This window comes from Botrytis sinoallii, assembly GCF_014898435.1.
Source record: "Botrytis sinoallii strain Bc 23 chromosome Unknown BSIN_011, whole genome shotgun sequence".
Classification (NCBI taxonomy): Eukaryota; Fungi; Ascomycota; class Leotiomycetes; order Helotiales; family Sclerotiniaceae; genus Botrytis; species Botrytis sinoallii.
In genome coordinates, this window is record NW_024066038.1 from 623,994 (window position 1) to 641,392 (window position 17,399).

At 42.5% G+C, this 17,399-nt stretch overlaps 7 protein-coding genes across 7 annotated transcripts; 1 reads left to right on the forward strand and 6 right to left on the reverse strand.

Annotated features, from left to right (window-relative positions):
* Window positions 1-2,673: 2,673 nt before the first annotated feature.
* Window positions 2,674-3,306, reverse strand: EAF02_006843 (uncharacterized protein; the record flags this gene model as incomplete). Its single annotated transcript, XM_038902891.1, has 1 exon — window positions 2,674-3,306. The coding sequence occupies one exon, from the start codon at window positions 3,304-3,306 to the stop codon at window positions 2,674-2,676; it is 633 nt and encodes a 210-aa protein (XP_038757212.1).
* A 659-nt stretch (window positions 3,307-3,965) lies between these two features.
* Window positions 3,966-4,260, reverse strand: EAF02_006844 (uncharacterized protein; the record flags this gene model as incomplete). Its single annotated transcript, XM_038902892.1, has 2 exons — window positions 3,966-4,117; window positions 4,194-4,260. The coding sequence occupies 2 exons, from the start codon at window positions 4,258-4,260 to the stop codon at window positions 3,966-3,968; spliced, it is 219 nt and encodes a 72-aa protein (XP_038757213.1).
* A 277-nt stretch (window positions 4,261-4,537) lies between these two features.
* Window positions 4,538-6,060, reverse strand: EAF02_006845 (uncharacterized protein; the record flags this gene model as incomplete). The annotated part of the gene is made up of 5 exons (XM_038902893.1): window positions 4,538-4,880; window positions 5,033-5,110; window positions 5,161-5,222; window positions 5,253-5,788; window positions 5,824-6,060. The coding sequence occupies 5 exons, from the start codon at window positions 6,058-6,060 to the stop codon at window positions 4,582-4,584; spliced, it is 1,212 nt and encodes a 403-aa protein (XP_038757214.1). The 3' UTR covers window positions 4,538-4,581.
* A 1,194-nt stretch (window positions 6,061-7,254) lies between these two features.
* Window positions 7,255-9,190, reverse strand: EAF02_006846 (uncharacterized protein; the record flags this gene model as incomplete). The annotated part of the gene is made up of 4 exons (XM_038902894.1): window positions 7,255-7,526; window positions 7,588-8,300; window positions 8,355-8,803; window positions 8,924-9,190. 4 exons carry the CDS (start codon window positions 9,188-9,190, stop codon window positions 7,255-7,257), a joined length of 1,701 nt encoding a protein of 566 aa, XP_038757215.1.
* Window positions 9,191-9,983: 793 nt separating this feature from the next.
* Window positions 9,984-11,938, reverse strand: EAF02_006847 (uncharacterized protein; the record flags this gene model as incomplete). The annotated part of the gene is made up of 2 exons (XM_038902895.1): window positions 9,984-11,684; window positions 11,738-11,938. 2 exons carry the CDS (start codon window positions 11,936-11,938, stop codon window positions 9,984-9,986), a joined length of 1,902 nt encoding a protein of 633 aa, XP_038757216.1.
* A 401-nt stretch (window positions 11,939-12,339) lies between these two features.
* On the forward strand, window positions 12,340-13,173 carry EAF02_006848 (uncharacterized protein; the record flags this gene model as incomplete). Its single annotated transcript, XM_038902896.1, has 3 exons — window positions 12,340-12,344; window positions 12,484-12,595; window positions 12,718-13,173. 3 exons carry the CDS (start codon window positions 12,340-12,342, stop codon window positions 13,171-13,173), a joined length of 573 nt encoding a protein of 190 aa, XP_038757217.1.
* Window positions 13,174-13,990: 817 nt separating this feature from the next.
* On the reverse strand, window positions 13,991-17,374 carry EAF02_006849 (uncharacterized protein). The gene is made up of 6 exons (XM_038902897.1): window positions 17,294-17,374; window positions 16,790-17,273; window positions 16,425-16,626; window positions 15,370-16,371; window positions 14,508-15,310; window positions 13,991-14,454 (listed from the first exon to the last, which is right to left on the reverse strand). Exons 3-6 carry the CDS (start codon window positions 16,536-16,538, stop codon window positions 14,364-14,366), a joined length of 2,010 nt encoding a protein of 669 aa, XP_038757218.1. The 5' UTR covers window positions 16,539-16,626; window positions 16,790-17,273; window positions 17,294-17,374; the 3' UTR covers window positions 13,991-14,363.
* Between the last annotated feature and the right edge of the window lie 25 nt (window positions 17,375-17,399).

A 17,399-nucleotide genomic window follows, 5' to 3' on the forward strand; every position in this document is an offset into this window, starting at 1 on the left:
TCGATGAGAAGCTTTCACTTTCACTAATCGAGACGAAGATACTCCTATTGAAGTAACACATTTCTTTATCACTTACAGAAACAAACACCCCACTGCAATTTGTAAATCCATTCACGTGAAAGACAAATCCATCTTACCACACCATCTCAAGATTTCTAACCCTGAATACAACTCATACTTCTGGCCCTCAATAATCACTCATACCGCGCCACCAACGATTTTAACAAACTAAAACACCGACGTAGTAATCATAAACGTACACCTGTTAATTCTTTCATTCCACGCAGAGATAATATTACTATGTTCAGCCTTGGAGCGCTACTGTAAATTGATTGATTGATTTCATTTACGTCCACGTTCAGTCTAAGACTATATAGGACGGCTAGGCCTCTAGAGGCTCTAGCAGGTAACTTTTTATTCTACAAAGATGGATATATTCGATTTAGGGAAGTGAAAACAAATGTTGGGGACCAGTGCCCGCTTATTATACGCATTGCATATAATAAGTGCGCTACTGTAAAGTTAGTTGGTGTTGGATATAGAAATCTCACTTCGGCATGTACAGTGCCGCATCAGCCTTGGGAATGCTTGTTGGTCTCTGTTGGTTGGGTGTTGGTTTTGTGGGAGAGCTGAGAGCGAGGTTCGTATTGGGGATTGTGGGGATCTTGTTTGGACTGGGGAAACACTGTTCTATTGCTAGTGATGAGGGTGAACATACGAAGAAATGATTAGATGTATGATTCTGGATACTTTACCGGTGTTTAGAACCTGGGTGTTGAGTCTTTTCATTGATGGAGTTTTTGGGGGTGTTAAATGCAAACTTTTCAATACTGTGTATTCTTTGCGAATGTATCATCAGCTGTTCACTACTATTATGTTAACATCGTCCAACTTTCTCAGCTCGGAGGGAACTTAAATCTGATTATTGCTGTTTCTCAGCACATTCTCTGAATAGTAATACCCCCCACCCCTTTCATCTTCAATCTCTTCCCTTCCTACCATTCTCTTCATGTTGAGTCTCAATTCCATCAACCTCGAACTCAACCTCAAGCTTAATCTCAAGTACTGAATAAATCTTCCAGCACCTGCAATTCTCTTTCATCTCCTTTAGATAAATACTCTTGTTTAGTTGTCTGATACTCTCTTGCGCCTAACCATTCTTCCATCCACTGCTCTTCTCTTATCACCCTTTTTCTTCAAGTTTTTAGTATCTTATAGTTCTTATTATCACTCGTCTAAATCCTTAATAGTAAATCTTAATCTCATCTCGAAATATCTGACCTGTTTATTTTATCTATCAAGTAGTCTTGATTCTTCGTTTCTCTACGTGGGGTTCTAGATGATGATATACCATCTCTTGACACTTCACTGCGAAGATACAAGATGCTTGGCTTGTCCAATTTTCCACTAGGCTTCTCTATGCTTTAGGTGGTTAGTTTTCTAAGTTTTTCTTTGCTACCATAATTGTGTTGTTGAGATGTAGGAATATCAAATTTGTGGTTGAGTATGCCATTTGAGCTTAAATAGTTGATATGACTAGCGCTTTTATATATGCTAGCTTCTTAGAATTTTGGAATCAACAGCTGAGAGGTTTAGCGTTACTTATCTATATATTGGAAATCGAGATGGTTTGAGCCAAAAGCTAGTACCGCGGTTACCAGGTATGCTGTTGTGTTAGGATTGGAACATCGTGTATAGTATCTAATATCTGGTAATTTGACATCCAACATGGCACTATTCGATATAATGTGTCTATTAATTTACATCCAATTTTTGGAAAACAACAACCGAATCCTCGAGCTAGAGGAATGTGCTAGTGTGTGATGTGTGATGAAGTTTACACGTGAAATAACCCTAAGAGATCCAGGAGATTGAGTTAACTTTTCATATGACAATGAGATTTCTTAGGGATGCAACAAAGTGGAAATTGGAAAAGAATCTGAGAGTTGTAATCCCTAAATTGGAGACTGAGTTCTAGCTTCGGGTATTATAAAGGAATAGATAGCTTTTCATGCATATGGCAAACTATCAAATAGTGCATGTGGTGGAGTCGAGGTACTCACCTTAAACATAAGGAACAATAGGATATCAGTAGACCTATCGAAGACAAAGTGGTATTTGATACCAATATCATCTTACAGTTTTGAAGTTGTAAACAAAACGCCTGTTTCAACTGCGAGATGTCACGAGTGTATTTTGACTAATCACGACGCATGGGATCTAGAGACAATCTGTTGGTACACCCTTTTTATCGATTTTCATAATGCTGATGCTAAATACTTGACCACCAAAAGGGAAAACGCCTAACGCCTACCCATCAACCACTAATATTCTATTATCCCAAAGCCATTCACACCAACTAACTACTTACCCTCCAGCAGTTCGTTTGCGTTTGCTGTCTCTATGATCTCCTGATGAACTCTTACCAGTCCCTGAATTCTCAGCGTTCTTTGAAGCACTTGACCTTTCCCCATCTGCTTTCTTTTCCTTTCGAGCTACATAAGCGTCATACTTCGCTTTTCTTCACATGACCTACATGATACCGACACGTATTCCTATGTTCTATTCTATCATCCCGATCTCCAATAAAACCACAAACCTCATCTCGATGCTTCTCATCAATGTGATCTTTAACTTCTTTTTCTTCCTTGAAATAAAACATATTTGCAACGTTTAGAAGTTGGCACACAAGCGACCGACGCCGTGTAACGATCTGTCCTTATAGTTGTTGGCGAATTTTGAGAATTTGTAATGAACATCAGGTATGACTTTGTAACACTTCGGGGAGCCAGGATTAAGTTGTGGGACTTGACTAGCACTGCTACCACGGCCTGGGGCGTTGGATTCGGGTGCTTTTCCAGCTTTGTTACTGACTGGTTCCTTGGAGGAATTTCCTGATAGATTTAAGTCAGACATGGCTTTAACATTACTATCCTCGCTCTCTTTCCCTCTGGCAGGTGTCTTATCCTTACGAGGGGCCGCGGCAAGTTGTGGTGCATCTGTGCGAGAGGGAGCGGGATGGTGTGTTTTAGGTTCAGAACGAGCAGGGGTAGACTTTCTTTCTGTACCAGGAGGGTGCTCTTTCTCTGTGAGAAGATGATATGTTTCTGCGAGAAGGGGTTTCTCCAGATTCATTGCCGCGTCGAGGATGGGAAGTAGCGGGAGGGGGGGCCATCGCCCACGCTTCCTCCATCTCCCTTTGCTTTTTTCTCCCTCTTCCGCCTTTTTCTTCTTCCTCTTCTCTGAAAGTTTTTGACCTAATATCCCTACACTCTCCAGAATCTTCGCTTCCCAAGAAATCCCCATATTCGTTCTGTGGAGGGGCCTGTCTCGCGAGAGCTTCATCTTTTTTCTTAAAGTTATTCTTGAATAGATGCATTAGAATTTAGATTTCTATCAAACTCTTCACGATTCATGATCTGTCATTCATCATCCGAGAATGATCCAAGAGAAGAATCACGCCTTCCCTTTTGTCGCCCGGAGGCTTTGTTGTTGGTCGTGGAGTTCTGCCGGATTTGTCCCTTTGGCTAGCTGGATTGTGTGGCATGTTGACGCTTGTAACAGTATGATTATTGAGGGTATGACGGTGTTTAAAGCACTGGATACTAGCAAATGAAAGTCAATATAATGAATTTGATACTAGTAAGTCATAGCAATGATGATTGAGTAATTAAAGGGGATGTTGTTTTGATTTACATTTTCATGGCAGTCCTGTCATTCTTATACTTAAATATATCAATCTTTGTAAGTAGAGTCGCAACTGATAACCTTCCAACATGCCTTTCGACGTTAAAACAAATATGAACAGATCAGGCCAATGGCTCGTAGACCGCGAAAGAACCTCTATTAATGGTTAGGCAATTCCCTACCTAAGGTCTTGGAGGCCGCATTACCAACCAATTTCTGAACAGGGCCGAAAACTGTGACGAAAGAGTCCTCAACATAATAGTGAACAAGTATAAGACCTAATGTTTCCAGCCACCCTGTTGTTGTGCCATGAAGAATCCTTTGGATGGCCTTCTGGTGAGATAATCTCTAACCAACATGGCTATCAACAGATACTTCCAACTTAGAATTACCAACTTCTTGATATGACTATTCACTTTCTTAAGACTCTCTGGGAATATGGTTCGGGTACTGATGTATAACAGTATATAGTATTCAGCATTAGTCAGAAGCCTATTTAATCATACCTAAAAGATATGATGCATTTTTTGGTATTTCATCTGATCTAATATATCTTAAGGAAGAGAGACCCATAGAGAATAAAGCCGACTTGAATCTTTCCAAAATCTGTAAATGAGACGAGATTGGATCATCTTTTTAGCAAAATGCACGTGAGAATAAAGCGAGGCTGAATCGACGACCTATTCGCAACAGGAAAATAATCGATCCACTTGAACCAAGTGAAGCAGATGCTTGTGTCCACACATACAAAAAATGGAACGAATTCCATCTTAGCTCTAGCAAGCATTCATCTCGAGCAAGCGAGCAACAATTATAAGTAGGTAGTAAGCTATTGATTAGGGAAAATAATGGAATTATAATATTATTAACAGAACCTAGTTCTGATCAATTTGTCTATTTGGTAGTTGTGATATGCCTTGTGACCCAAATCCTATTGTCAACCAGTGGGCTTTCATCCGAATCTGTGTCGAGGTCTTGGTTCTGCCATTCTCTTCCACGCTGAAGATGGGCTGTTGATAGCTTTTCCAACTGATATGAGGGTCCAGATCGATCGTTCAATTGACTTGGTTGAGTTTTGATTCGCGAATGATTTTTGGAGAATTTGCTCGCTAATGTTGAGGCACCCAGCGTCGAAGAGAACCAGTCGCTAACAGATTTTGGAAGTTTAAAATAAGTTTTGAGTATGGGTCGAACTGCAAAAAAGAGAAATCAGTAATTGCCCATGAGAGAAAGAGTTGGGAGCAGTAAGGAAATCGGTAGGGTTGAAGTAGCTGTAGGAGATGAAAAGAAGTACAAGATGACAGAAGGAAGTTTGAATCGAAGAATGGATTTCGTGCAAACATACATGTCGGAACGCAGGCTCCTAAAATAGCGCTACCTTCCTCAATCATCAACCACTCGTTCGCAGTCGAGAATCCAGAAACTATATAGACTTTAGTGACTTTCAGAACGAAATGATCTCACGTTTCCTACAATGCTCTGGATCATGAGGCTGATATGAGTATGCTATGCGTAGTATGCATGTCACAATAACGCTACAAGCTAGTTAATATCAGGTCACTCACATCGTTGAAAGGACGAAATTACTTACAACCCACCGAACCAAAAAAACCAAGAACAAGAGCACCTTCTTCCGTATAGGGACATGTAGGTCTCTGATGACGAAAAAAGGCAAGGCTAGAATAATCACATCCAAGATTGCATTGGGTAGCTCAAAGCCAAGAACTATCTCTCCGTATGGAATGCAATGTGTGGTGGGTTCAAGTCTAAGGGCTAGATTATATGCTGCTTTGATAGGTGTGCACCCGAACACCGTCAAGCATACAGTGATTATGAACCATATTGTGCATAAACCCATTGTTATATCCACGCATCGAATGAGGTTTGGGGTCGTTTTGAATAGAGAGCGGTACATGCATAATATTGAGATTTTAACGGCCGTGATGATGAAGGGAAAGTGGATGCTGCCAATCCATAACAACTGCATGAGTGTCAACTCAGGACTAACAAAGAAGCAAGATTGTATGTGAGACTCTACCTCGAGCATTTTCAATCGATGACCTGGATCCATGACTAGATATGGCTCGAGGGTGCCTGATATCTTTGTGATGTCTATTCGATGCAGTTAGTACGAACTATCAGCTCTGGTGATTGTATGTACTCGCCGCAAATGATCACAATACAATGCGAAGCAAACATCAGATAGGCTGCGAGAATCCACCAGTCATCATAGCGGATGAATCGCCCGGTTGTCGTCGTACCCTTTGTTTGTATCCTGGAAATGACGCGTAAAATGAGGGCTATTATGTCTATGATAAAAAACGAAACAGTTGCCTCCATGTTGGACATTCCATCTGGGAGGATTGAAACCATGATTAAGAATGACTGTTGGATAAATTTCCAAGAGTGTAACGACGGAGGTATAGAATACGAAATTGAAAAGGGCCTACATGATGTAAATAAGATTATAGGATACTTTTTACTCTAAGGAATCAAGTGAATATTACAAACCACGGCACTTCGAACAACTAAGATGAAATATCATGTAGAATGGTACGGAGGATCTGGGGGTGATTCCCCATAATCTCGGATGAATCAAGATAAGGAGTGTGATATCAAATCAATAATGCGGCTTCGCGGCGTGATGTTCCAGCGGAACGGGATATCAAGATTCCCTCTCCCCAACCAAACCATATGGAGGACACGCCACCTGCAATTTAGACACGATCGATGGCAATTCGATGGGAGTTGTCCAGATATGGATGTGCTGATGAGTGACCAAAAGTTGGTCATAGATGCAGGTACACAATAACCAAATTAACTATGCATTGTATGGACGGGCTGATCCTGCCGACAATTTACAGCAAAAAATGTGCCTTGCAACATTATTGACAGAAATCGAGACTTGTATCAGAACATATACAATCGAAATTGCATTCAGTATTGAATTCACCAGCTTAGGCAACTTTGAGGTCTTCAGCAAATATCAATCCAACAGCTCAGTATTCAAAAGGGTTCTGACTTGGCCATTCGGTGCCACCCATCCACATTTCCAATGCTTGCAGGAACGTTTCGTAATGCGCCGTGCATATTTACAATTTTATGTTGTATCAAAACTTGATGAGTATGGTGTAAATCTCCGTAGGAAGCTGTGATGAATGGGTTTTGAAGGTTGGAAAAGGATGGGATGCAACATGGGGGGACTCGTGCACGGATGTGGCTTATGGAGGAATTCAAAGCCGCATCACCTTAATGAAATCACTACTTAGGTACTCATACTTCCTACACCATCATTCTGGACCATTGTGTTTTTAAAAATATAGTTTTACTTTTGAGCCGAGTATCTATCATATGCTTCATGAGATATCTAATGTAAGAAACAACAAGTCAAATCCTACATTACCGTGTATTTCCCTCTTCCCAACACCTTCAAAATGCTAACTTCTATTATGATCGTAAACGTAAACACATCAAAACTCCTCGATCGCTATGCCGCTAAACTAAAGGAATCTAATCGCACTCCCTTCTCATTCATTCATTAATTTTCTTTTCGCGTTTCTCTCCATCCTAAACAGCTTCATTCTTCTCACTCTCCTCATGGGCATTTAACCTTCTCGCCTCCCGTTCCTCCATATCCTCTATTGTCTGCTCCGCCTCATCTTCATTTGAAGAAGCTCCCCTTATCTCCGCCAATACACGTGCCGCTTCCGCCGCGAACTTGCATTTCATTCGAATAGATGCTCCATACTTGTAAAAGAGGAATGGAAATGGCACGCAGGCTAATGCGAGGAAAGCTGGAATTGAACTTGCCCAATGAATGCCGAGATTTTGGTACATATCTAATCATACAGTTAGTTATCTGTTTGACACACAGCCATGGAGAATTTGGATAATACTTACAAGAAGTGAAGAGTGGAAACGCCGTACCAAACAAGGAACGAAGAACACTGCTGGCCGCCAAAACGGAAGCGGCGTAAAGAACATACGCATCAATCAAATAATTCATGACACTCAAGAACACCAATACCATCCCACATCCAAAGGGAGCAGTGCCTATGATACTGACAATCCAATGTACACTTGGAGAATTTGTCCATGCGAACCAAAAGAGACCAATAGGCAAGCAGATACTTCCAATGAGGGCAGGTGGAAGTCGAGCTTCAGGTGGAGCAGCATTGTTATGCTTGGCAGCTGTAGCGTTATATCGTTTATTGTCCCACAATGAGTAAAGAACTGCAATCATCATCCCGACTGCAACACCACAGAAAGCCAATCCACCAATACCAGCACTCCATCCGCGTCCAGTTTGGTACACAATTGGGAATGCTCCGAACATCATGTATAAAGTTCCGTATATGATTGCCATGTACAAACTTAACAAGAACACGATAGGTTCTGTAAACAACAAAATCCAAGGTCTTGAGAGTGCCGTTTTGAATTCTGCTGATAAAGATTTAGAGCCGTTGTCAACTTCTATCCTGGATTTGTAAACTTTTCCGGTCATGGAGGACATCTTGTTTGCTCGGCGACGAAGGATGACTGGGGAATAAGTTTCGGGGATGGTGAGTGTGCCAATAATCCAAAGTGCTCCGGTGAAGATGGCCATGAGTCCTCTATCGATAGTGTTAGAGCCATAGTATAAACAGTGATTAAGCAATCCAACTTACTCGACCCATCTCCAACCTTCTGTTTCTCCTAAGAAGCCGCCTACAATTGGTCCAATAACAGGGCCTAGGAATGGTGCTGCAGCAAAGATACTCATAGCAATTCCTCGATGAGAAGCAGAGAACATGTCGGCAATAACTCCACCGGCATTGGTAAGAGGAGAACTACCAAAAGCGCCTGCGAGGAATCGCATGATCAAGAGTGTTTGTATATTTTGTGCTCCAGCAGCCCCAGCATTGAAAACAGTAAGCATAGCATAAGTGCCAAAGAAGAGAACCTGTCGACCATATAATTCTGACAAGGGAGCCCACATAAGCGGCCCGATCGCAAAACCCAAGACGAAAAGCGAGACTCCTAAAGTGATAACTTCCGTACTGACATTAAAATCCTCAATGATCTGTTTAACCCCGCCTGTATATGCCGAGGACACAAAAGAAACTGCCAAGGTTGCCTTCAACAACAGTTAGTATGTGTGTAAGAGAAGTATGTATGTCTCAACCCCATCCGTCACACAGCTCAAACTTCGGAGAATAATAACCGAGACCTCGATACAAAAAGGGGGAGAGCTTACAAAGGCAAGAAGTAAAGTGATAGTCCATTTCTTCAACATGGTAAAATTCAATGGATTTCTGCGATCGCCTGGAATGAATTCCACCACATAAGGATCCTGTTCTGTCCCAGATCCTCTATAAGGGTAATTGAGTACTTCGGGCGTGACATGTATCTGATCGAAAACCAACTCCCAATGTCTAGCCTTTTTTTGGACATTTTTCTGTTCTTCCAAATCTCTATCCATATTCATTGCAGTTGAAGAACTAGAATCTGAAGTTCGAACCATGATGTTGTTACGGATTTATTCGAGTTTGGGGTATGGTTGGTTAAATGCAACCCTGCCAAATTATTCGGCCACGGAAATGCGAGATTGAATATGAAAAATACTCAAAACGTTTTGCGGCGCACAACATACATTATATATTATCTGCAATATAACATCATTTGAAATCCACTTTGAATAGCACCTTTCCGTTGACCGCTGATGGAACATCCGACGAGTAGATACCTACGGAGTAAGCATTTACGAGTTATGCTGATAAATTTACATTATGCAATGCATCTATTGAAAATATACACATCCGGGGGAAATTCTTCCCGGTATGTCATGAAGTCTGATTAAGGACGCACCCTTTAGTGGATCAAGAAAAGCCTAAGTTGCGGTTATGCAAATGGGAAAAAATAAAGTTCAATTTAGTGATAGGGATCCATGGATCGAAATCTCCAAATGGGGTATACATCTTGCGGTGTATCATTGTAGATTCTAGTCTAACGGGTGCCGACATAGCCGAGCGAAATCTTGGCAATAGCGGATGTAATAATTATCTCCATGCTTATGTCTAGAATGTGACAAACATCTTGAAGAAACCGGGGTTTTGGCTCCTATTCCGTGTCGGTGCCGGAGGAATAGTTGATATTCAAGATTGAATCCCGAGCGCTTGTCATGCGAATGAACCCAATATGAAAAGGCAAAACCCCATCTTCGTTCATATTATCCGATTAATAGGTATTGGTGACGATGGGTATTCCACAACATCATTCTATTTCAATATACAACACCTCGGCTAATAGGTTTTACATTATCGTTTTGTTTTCTGCCGTTTCTTGTCTTTTACACTCATATTGACACGTTTCTTGATCGCATCATGGGCATGTTTGTTGACCTTGGCCTTTTCCTTCTTCTTCTCCATAACTGCATGCACCTCCTTTTTCTCTTCGACTATCGGTGCAACCTCTTCCTCAAAGCCACCCCATTCATCATCGTCTTCCGGTGAGAAATCTTGAGCTTCCACAGGTGCCATTTGGGCATCGACGTTAAATTCCTCTGCATCTCCCTGATCTTTTCTGACTGGTAACCCCATTAAATCGCGTACGAGATGCCCGCGTTCATCTCTCAGGAGTCCGGCTTCAGGATCAACAGTTGATGTTTGATCTCTCACAAACCCCGCCAAGAAGAATCCCATAGTAGCATGCCCATCTCCTTTGTTAGCTCGAATACATCCTTCTGCAACCACTTCATCACCATCGCATGCTTCTATAAAGCCTCGAACAGGCCATTCCCTCATACCCCGGATTTGATTGTCACGACGAAGAATTTTCCAACCCCTTTCTTTTGCAATATCAGAGGCTAAAGCCTTCTGAACAACAGATTCGTTTTCTTCGGCATGGATTGAACAAGTGGAGTAGGTGATCTTTCGAGCAGCAGGATACTTGAATGCATGAAGAAGTAGTTCCAACTGAAACTCTGCAAGAGCTGTTAATCTAGCTTTTAGTTCGGCATCGCTATCGACAGCAGTAACCACTCCATCGTCATCAACCATTACTTCCAAAGCATCACCATCCTCCTCGCGCTTCCGTTTCTTGTTTGTCTCCTTCTTACTTGTCTCCACTGGCTCCGGTGCCTTCTTCGGCTTCTTTTTGTTTCTAGAAGGCTTGGCAACGATTTCTTTAATACCTGGTAGATGTAATTCGGGCATATCATCCCGACCAACAATTCCACTTCCCGAGCAACTGGGATCCAGTAATAAAGCACCAACATTCTTGTATGTACCAGAATTCGGGTCAGTCTTCAAAAAGTCGTATCCAGCATGAAGTGTAGTAAACGTATTCGACCCTGCCAAGTTGACCATCTTTTCTAGAGTTTCAGCCCTCCCTTTGTTCTTCTCAAATGCGTGAATAACTTGAGTAGATTCATCTGGTTCAGGAAGTCGATCAACTAAAATAGCCGCAATATGAGTGGTCTTGTTACCAGGTGCTGAGCAAGAGTCGATAATATCACCGTCTTCAGCAAGAGGATCAAGGAGATATGCTGGAAAACATGACGCTTTATCCTGGAAGATGATTTCTCCAGACTTGTATGCTACACTCTTTGAGAGATCAATATTTGGAGATATAGCAATGAGATTTGGAATGTGAACATCGATATATAAGCGTTTAGACCCCCGGTGTCTAACAGCATCGATCGTCGCTGCACGTTCAAATCCAGTAAAAGTAGATTCGAGTTGATCTTCAAGAGTAGTCTTTAAAGTGTTGATACGTATCCAACGAGGGTAAGGTGCTTCGGATGTATCAGTTGCATTCTCCTGACCTGTCTCGACATAAGCTTTTAAAGCTTCCATGGTGCTCATTTTTCTCCGAAGTCTTGCCTTGGTCAACTCGGCTTGCAACCTCCCCTTATGCCGCTCAATTGAGGCTCGTAAACCATGAGTAGCTGGGAGAGCAATTCCTCTCTTTGCCAAGAGTAAGTCATGGACGAGAAGAAGAGACAAAGTTGGAGTTAGCTATAAACAACATCAGCTACTATTTCAAAGTTTCAATCTATCGCAATACTAACCTTTCGCTCTAAACGCAACAAATCCGCATTTTCGATCACATCCTTCAAAACTGGACTCCATTTACACGTCTCTATCGCCAGAGCATAGATTTGAGCTGGTTGCGATTTCAAGTCTTTCTTGCTGAAAATTCTTGATCTCAAACTACCACCCTGATTAGTAGGAGCAGCTAGAACTTCAGCTGCCTCATAATAGAGCGACATTGTATCTGTAAATGTTGAGGTGTCGAGCTTAAAGATTCTTGAAGGAAAATATCAAAATACAAATTTCTCGCTACTGTAATTGGTCACAAGAGGTACTTGATGAATGTAAGAGATTATCACATCAACAAAAGATCGAAATCATTGATGAAGTCGACTATATAATCACAGTAGAAGAAGGGTTTGAGAAACTTCTTCGATATGAAAAAATAATAAAATCAACAGAGACAAACAGGGGATATTTGTTTTGAGAGAATCTCAAATGGTAAGCACGTGCCATCGCTATCTTATCGGATGGCGCTAGTGAAAAAAGTCGGACATTCCTCCAAAATTTCTGAAGTCCATACTTATCCATCGACAATCCAGCACAACGACAAGCTGGTTTAGAAAGAAATACCGCCAACATGAGGTAAGAAACTTTCCCGCCCATCTACAACATCAAGTCTCTTTCCGCAATTCATGGACTTTCGAGATCTCAATGGCTTTTGCAATCTTCTTGACGATAAAAACATCTATCGCAATCTTTACCTTTGCTAATTCATCAATAGAATTGAAACCTGTTATTTTTGCTCGCAGCCCTGCTACCCAAGCAAGGGCATAACCTTCGTTCGTAACGATGCGCGAACCTTTAGATTCTGCCGCAGTAAATGCCACAAGAACGTACGTCTAAACCACATCCATCTCCCTCCACTCCAGAACGCCACAGACCCCCCATCTCACCATTGCACCTTTCTCTCCGATGCTCAATCTCCAAGCTCTGACTAACATTCTCCCTCTTCTAGTTCAAAATGAAGCGTAACCCCCGTAAACTCAAATGGACCAAAGCATTCCGCAAAGCCGCGGGCAAAGAAATGGTCGTCGACAGCACCCTCAACTTCTCCGCTCGCCGCAACGTTCCCGTCCGTTACAACCGTGAACACATCGCCACTACCCTCAAAGCCATGCAACGTGTATCCGAAATCCGGGCCCGTCGCGAACGTGTCTTCTACAAGAAGCGTATGGAAGGCAATGTGGCCAGACAAAGAGAAGCCAACCGAAAATTGGTTGCAGAGAACGAGCACTTGCTCCCCAAGATGCGCGGCAGCGAGAAGAAGAGACTCGAGGAATTGGGAGAAGAGGTCAACGAGTTGGATTTGGAGAGAGAGCAAAGAAGTGTGTTTGGAAAGCAGAAGATCAGGCTCAAGGAGTTGGTTGATGGTGGTGTGGAGGAGGCTGATGATATGGAGATGGATGATTGAGGGAATTGTGAAAGCACCCGATTTCGAGATTGATGTCACATATGGCTTGCGGCTGGCCACCAGAAGCTGGTTTGGAAACAACGAGATTATTCCATCTGACCTCCTTCGAATCGCCAATACCTGGATCAGCAATGTTACAAGGACTTACCAAAAAGCACGTCAAGAAAAGTCAATCTTTTGTTAGGAAGGATGGAGTTTATGGATTTGTAAAAAGGGCGTTTTGGTATCACAATAATTATATTAGCCTAACTTAGGAGAATTTCGCAACACGAGAATTGCAAAGAAGCCAAGATTCAAAATTTCCCTTCCCATAAAGTCTAGTATCGAAATGAGTGGGGGGGGAGAGCGAGGCATACATATGATTGTAGATAAAGTCTTTCAATACATCATTCTTCGGTAGCATACCTATATTATACATAGCAGATTTCCTCCCATTCCAAGATTCATTAAATACCTACTAGGTACCTACCCACAGCTCCATCAATCCCAACTCATCCATCTCACAAACTCACAAACCCTTGATTCTCTCCTCAACGTTCTTTCTTACAAAGGTTCCAAGCAAATTTGATATCAAAGCCTAACTAATAAATAGCCTCAATCCTATACACCTTCCTATATACATACATTCCCAAAAAGCAAACAAAGCCAGGCTAGCGGCACCAGTAATCCATTGTCCTCCTCCCCATGAGCTCCTACCCACTCATCATAACCATTGAATCATAACCGTCCATGTCTAAAGTATACCACCCACCCATCCGTCCATCCATCCATCATAAAAACCAAATATCAAATGCAAGTCCCCCTATTCCCCATTCCCCATTCTCTTTCCCTTCCTTTCTTTCCCATTTTAAATAAACACCGATCCCAATCCCACCCATAAATGTACATAACAAAAACGCATAACCCATACTCCCAACCTTAACATATAAGACTCGTGGGGAAAATTTAACATAATCAAATAACCTTCCAATCCGATAATCTGCTTTGCAGAACGCCACATCATGAATCGATGTAAATATAAATGAGTAGGTGAAGGTGAGTTGGTGGAGTGTCCAGGAGGTATAATCGTCGATATAGTAGTAATTTGCTTGCAAATAAAGCTAGTAGGTAAGGTGGACCCTCACACTGTGCAGAGGTAAAAAGAAAACAAATTCAACAGTTACAAAGACCATTTGTATCGGCGAGGTAACTCAAATACGAGCCGCAAGGGAGCCCGATACAGGTGTCGCAGTAAGTTTTGCAACACTCTCGAGGTGGAATTGAGAAATACTTTGGAATCCCCTGATAAAATTGTCAATAGATGTTTTGCAATAGGAAAATGGAGAGAAACCTACTTTGTAAGATCAAACCCTTTTTCTTCTTCTTCTTCAACCTCATCAACATCTGGCATCTGAAGTTTTCCCAAAACTGCACTTTTGGTAGGACTCGGAGCTGGAGTCCGTCGCATTGGAGGTGGACTACTATCGGGAATAACGCTGGGTTGAAACCTTTTGATAGGGCTATTATCATAACCACGAAATCCATGATTAGGAGTACCGTCAGCGAATGTCCAAAATGGAGCAGGCGAGCTAGTTGGCATATGTTGACTTGGTCGCTGCGCAGTACTTGGCGGTGCTAAATGAGGATAAACACGGTGGGGAGCTGGCGTGACAAACGTGTTACCATCATCCTGTTGATAAGAAGATGAGAGGGTGGGTGGAGAATTGGGCAAATTATCAGAAAAGCCAGGGGCGTTCTTCTGAACTCGTCGATAATGTCTAGGTAGTGGACTTCCATCGCCGGGGAAATCATGCTGTAAGTTTTGAATCCGGGGGGCCCGTTCGGGAGTAAATTGCGGTCTGTTAGTTTGGTGTGGTCTCATACGTGGTGAGCGTGAAGCTGAAGATTTCCTTTTTCTAGCGACGGAATCCGGACTGGATTCATCATCAAACCCTCGATCGGCAGCGGCGGCTGGTGATACTGGCTGTGAAGATCCTCGGTGGCCACCACCTCTGCCAGGAGCTGATTGTGCGAGTGCTGCGATTGTATCATAGCACGATGGCTTGATAAACCACTTTTTACCTTTGCCAGGCTCATCCTTTCCACGTGGTATCTTGTCGTAATTTTGGTTAAGCGACAAGTTGTGGCGGATAGAATTCTTTTTACCTCGTTAGTTTGGAGTCAATCAAAGGATGAAACAGATACTAGGTAACTTACTTGCCAGCCGCCGGGTGCTTGAAATCTGTAATAAGCGTATTTGGCCATAATGGCTTGGTAAATGCCATTCAGTAACAACATTTGATTTGGAGCTTCAAAAATTACCTGCGCGATCATTTGCGCATAGCTGTAACCAGGCTTGATATGATGATTGGAATCAAGACTGAGGTCGACATTTTCAGAATCATTCATGATCATCGTACCGCCAGCCGAATAGCCAGTAGGGGGTCTCTTTGCAGAACTTGGGACTTTGAGAGAAGCGCGAGGAGTAGCAGCACGTTGCCAATTAGCTGGCGCTGGAGCAATCGCTTGCGGAACTCCATTCTGAGCGCGGGCTCCATTAGTTGAAGGGGGCAAAGGAACATCCGAAGGTTCCTCGCTATCTCTCTGAGCATCCTCTACATCCTCTGCGTCCTCCTCTACTTCATCGGCTTCCTCTCCATCGTCCACGGTACTCTCAATTTTTCGCAGGTATTCCGGATGAATTTTGAAAGGACCTCCGGGTAAAACGAATATCATCTCAATACCCGAGACATTGATTACATCTCCACTATGCAACTCTTTTGGCTCGTGATTGCGGACAAACATCGTACCGTTGACTTTGGCTCCGTTGCGACTATTGACTTGAATTCGCCAGCCATCGTCGAAGAATATTCTGGCATGTTGTCGCGAAATCATTTTACTTGGGCCCAGATCAATATCGACCTCCGCAACAGCTCCTGGAACTTCTTCTTGACCCTCGGCCGGGTTGCGCCCAATCTGGACCTCCTGATCCTTGACGTAATAAGTCCAACCATTTCCAGCCAACTTTGCGAAAGCTTGAACTCCTCCTCCGTACTCTTGTTCATATTTATCGTCCGCATGGTCCTCGAGAACTTGTACAACACTAAATAATCCCAAGTGTTTCTTAAGCTTAAAGATAATCTCTTCCTGGTTTTCCATCTCGGGTACGGGTTGTTGGTTGGAGGTTGAATGATTGGATTTAGGTTTGGGTTCTGAAGCCTACATCTCCTGTTAGTGGGAATGGCATATGCGCCACGATGAAGTGCACTTACCCTCTTTCTTCTCTTCGGAGGGCGAGAAGGCGAGGAGTCAGGAATATCAATCTCTTCCCTCATCGAATCCCGACGATAAGGTCGTTTAGCGGAGGCTGGCATTTTTGTATGCATAATTTTTTGCGACAGCGTTGACCCGGTGATTATTGCGCATAAGTTGTCTGTCGTGTGAATGGGTACGGCTGGGGATAGTTGTTGACAACTAGAGAGAACAATGAGTATTGTGTCGTCGAGGAACGGGAGATGGAGGGGGAGGGGGAGAGGTGCAGTACCCCTTGCGAATAAAGTGTCAAAGAGTTGGAACCTATAATGAGGGGAGGGGAAGGTTGTAACGATGCGACGGATGATATAATGAAATCACTTACCACGGGCAAAAAGGGCCACGGAATGATTGATGGATTGATTTAACAGCAATCTCAGCAATTAGCAAGCAGCAAATTGTTAAGCTAATTGAGATGTCGTGATGAGATTATTGGATTGAATGGTATTGTATTGAATTGTATTTGTTTAAAAAGAAACAATTTTTTTTTCTTTGCGGTTCTCCTTCCTTCAATAATCACGTATGTAATGCAATGCAATACGATCAATCGCCTCTCTCCCTATCGTGTGGACCCGTCACGCGGAAGTCGCGTCCTTGTTTAAGGTACTTGCTTGCTTACTTACGAGCGTGCCTTGTCTTCCTTGCCTTGCCCTTTGTATTTCTTGGGAGATTTGGATCTGAAGGGGGAAATTGGGAGATATAATTGGTTATAATTTTGTGAATTTGTGACGATCAAGATATAGGAAACAATTCTATGTTTGAATTTATTTTTGAATCGAGAGTTGAGGTTTTATTGTGTGGTATTGTGTGTGTGTGTGTGTGAATATATGTGTGTGTGTGTGAATATATGTGTGTGTGTGTGTATGTGTATAAATAAGTCAGAGGAATGAGTATTTAAATAAAGTTGTTGGATTTGATTGTTGAAAGAAGTTTGG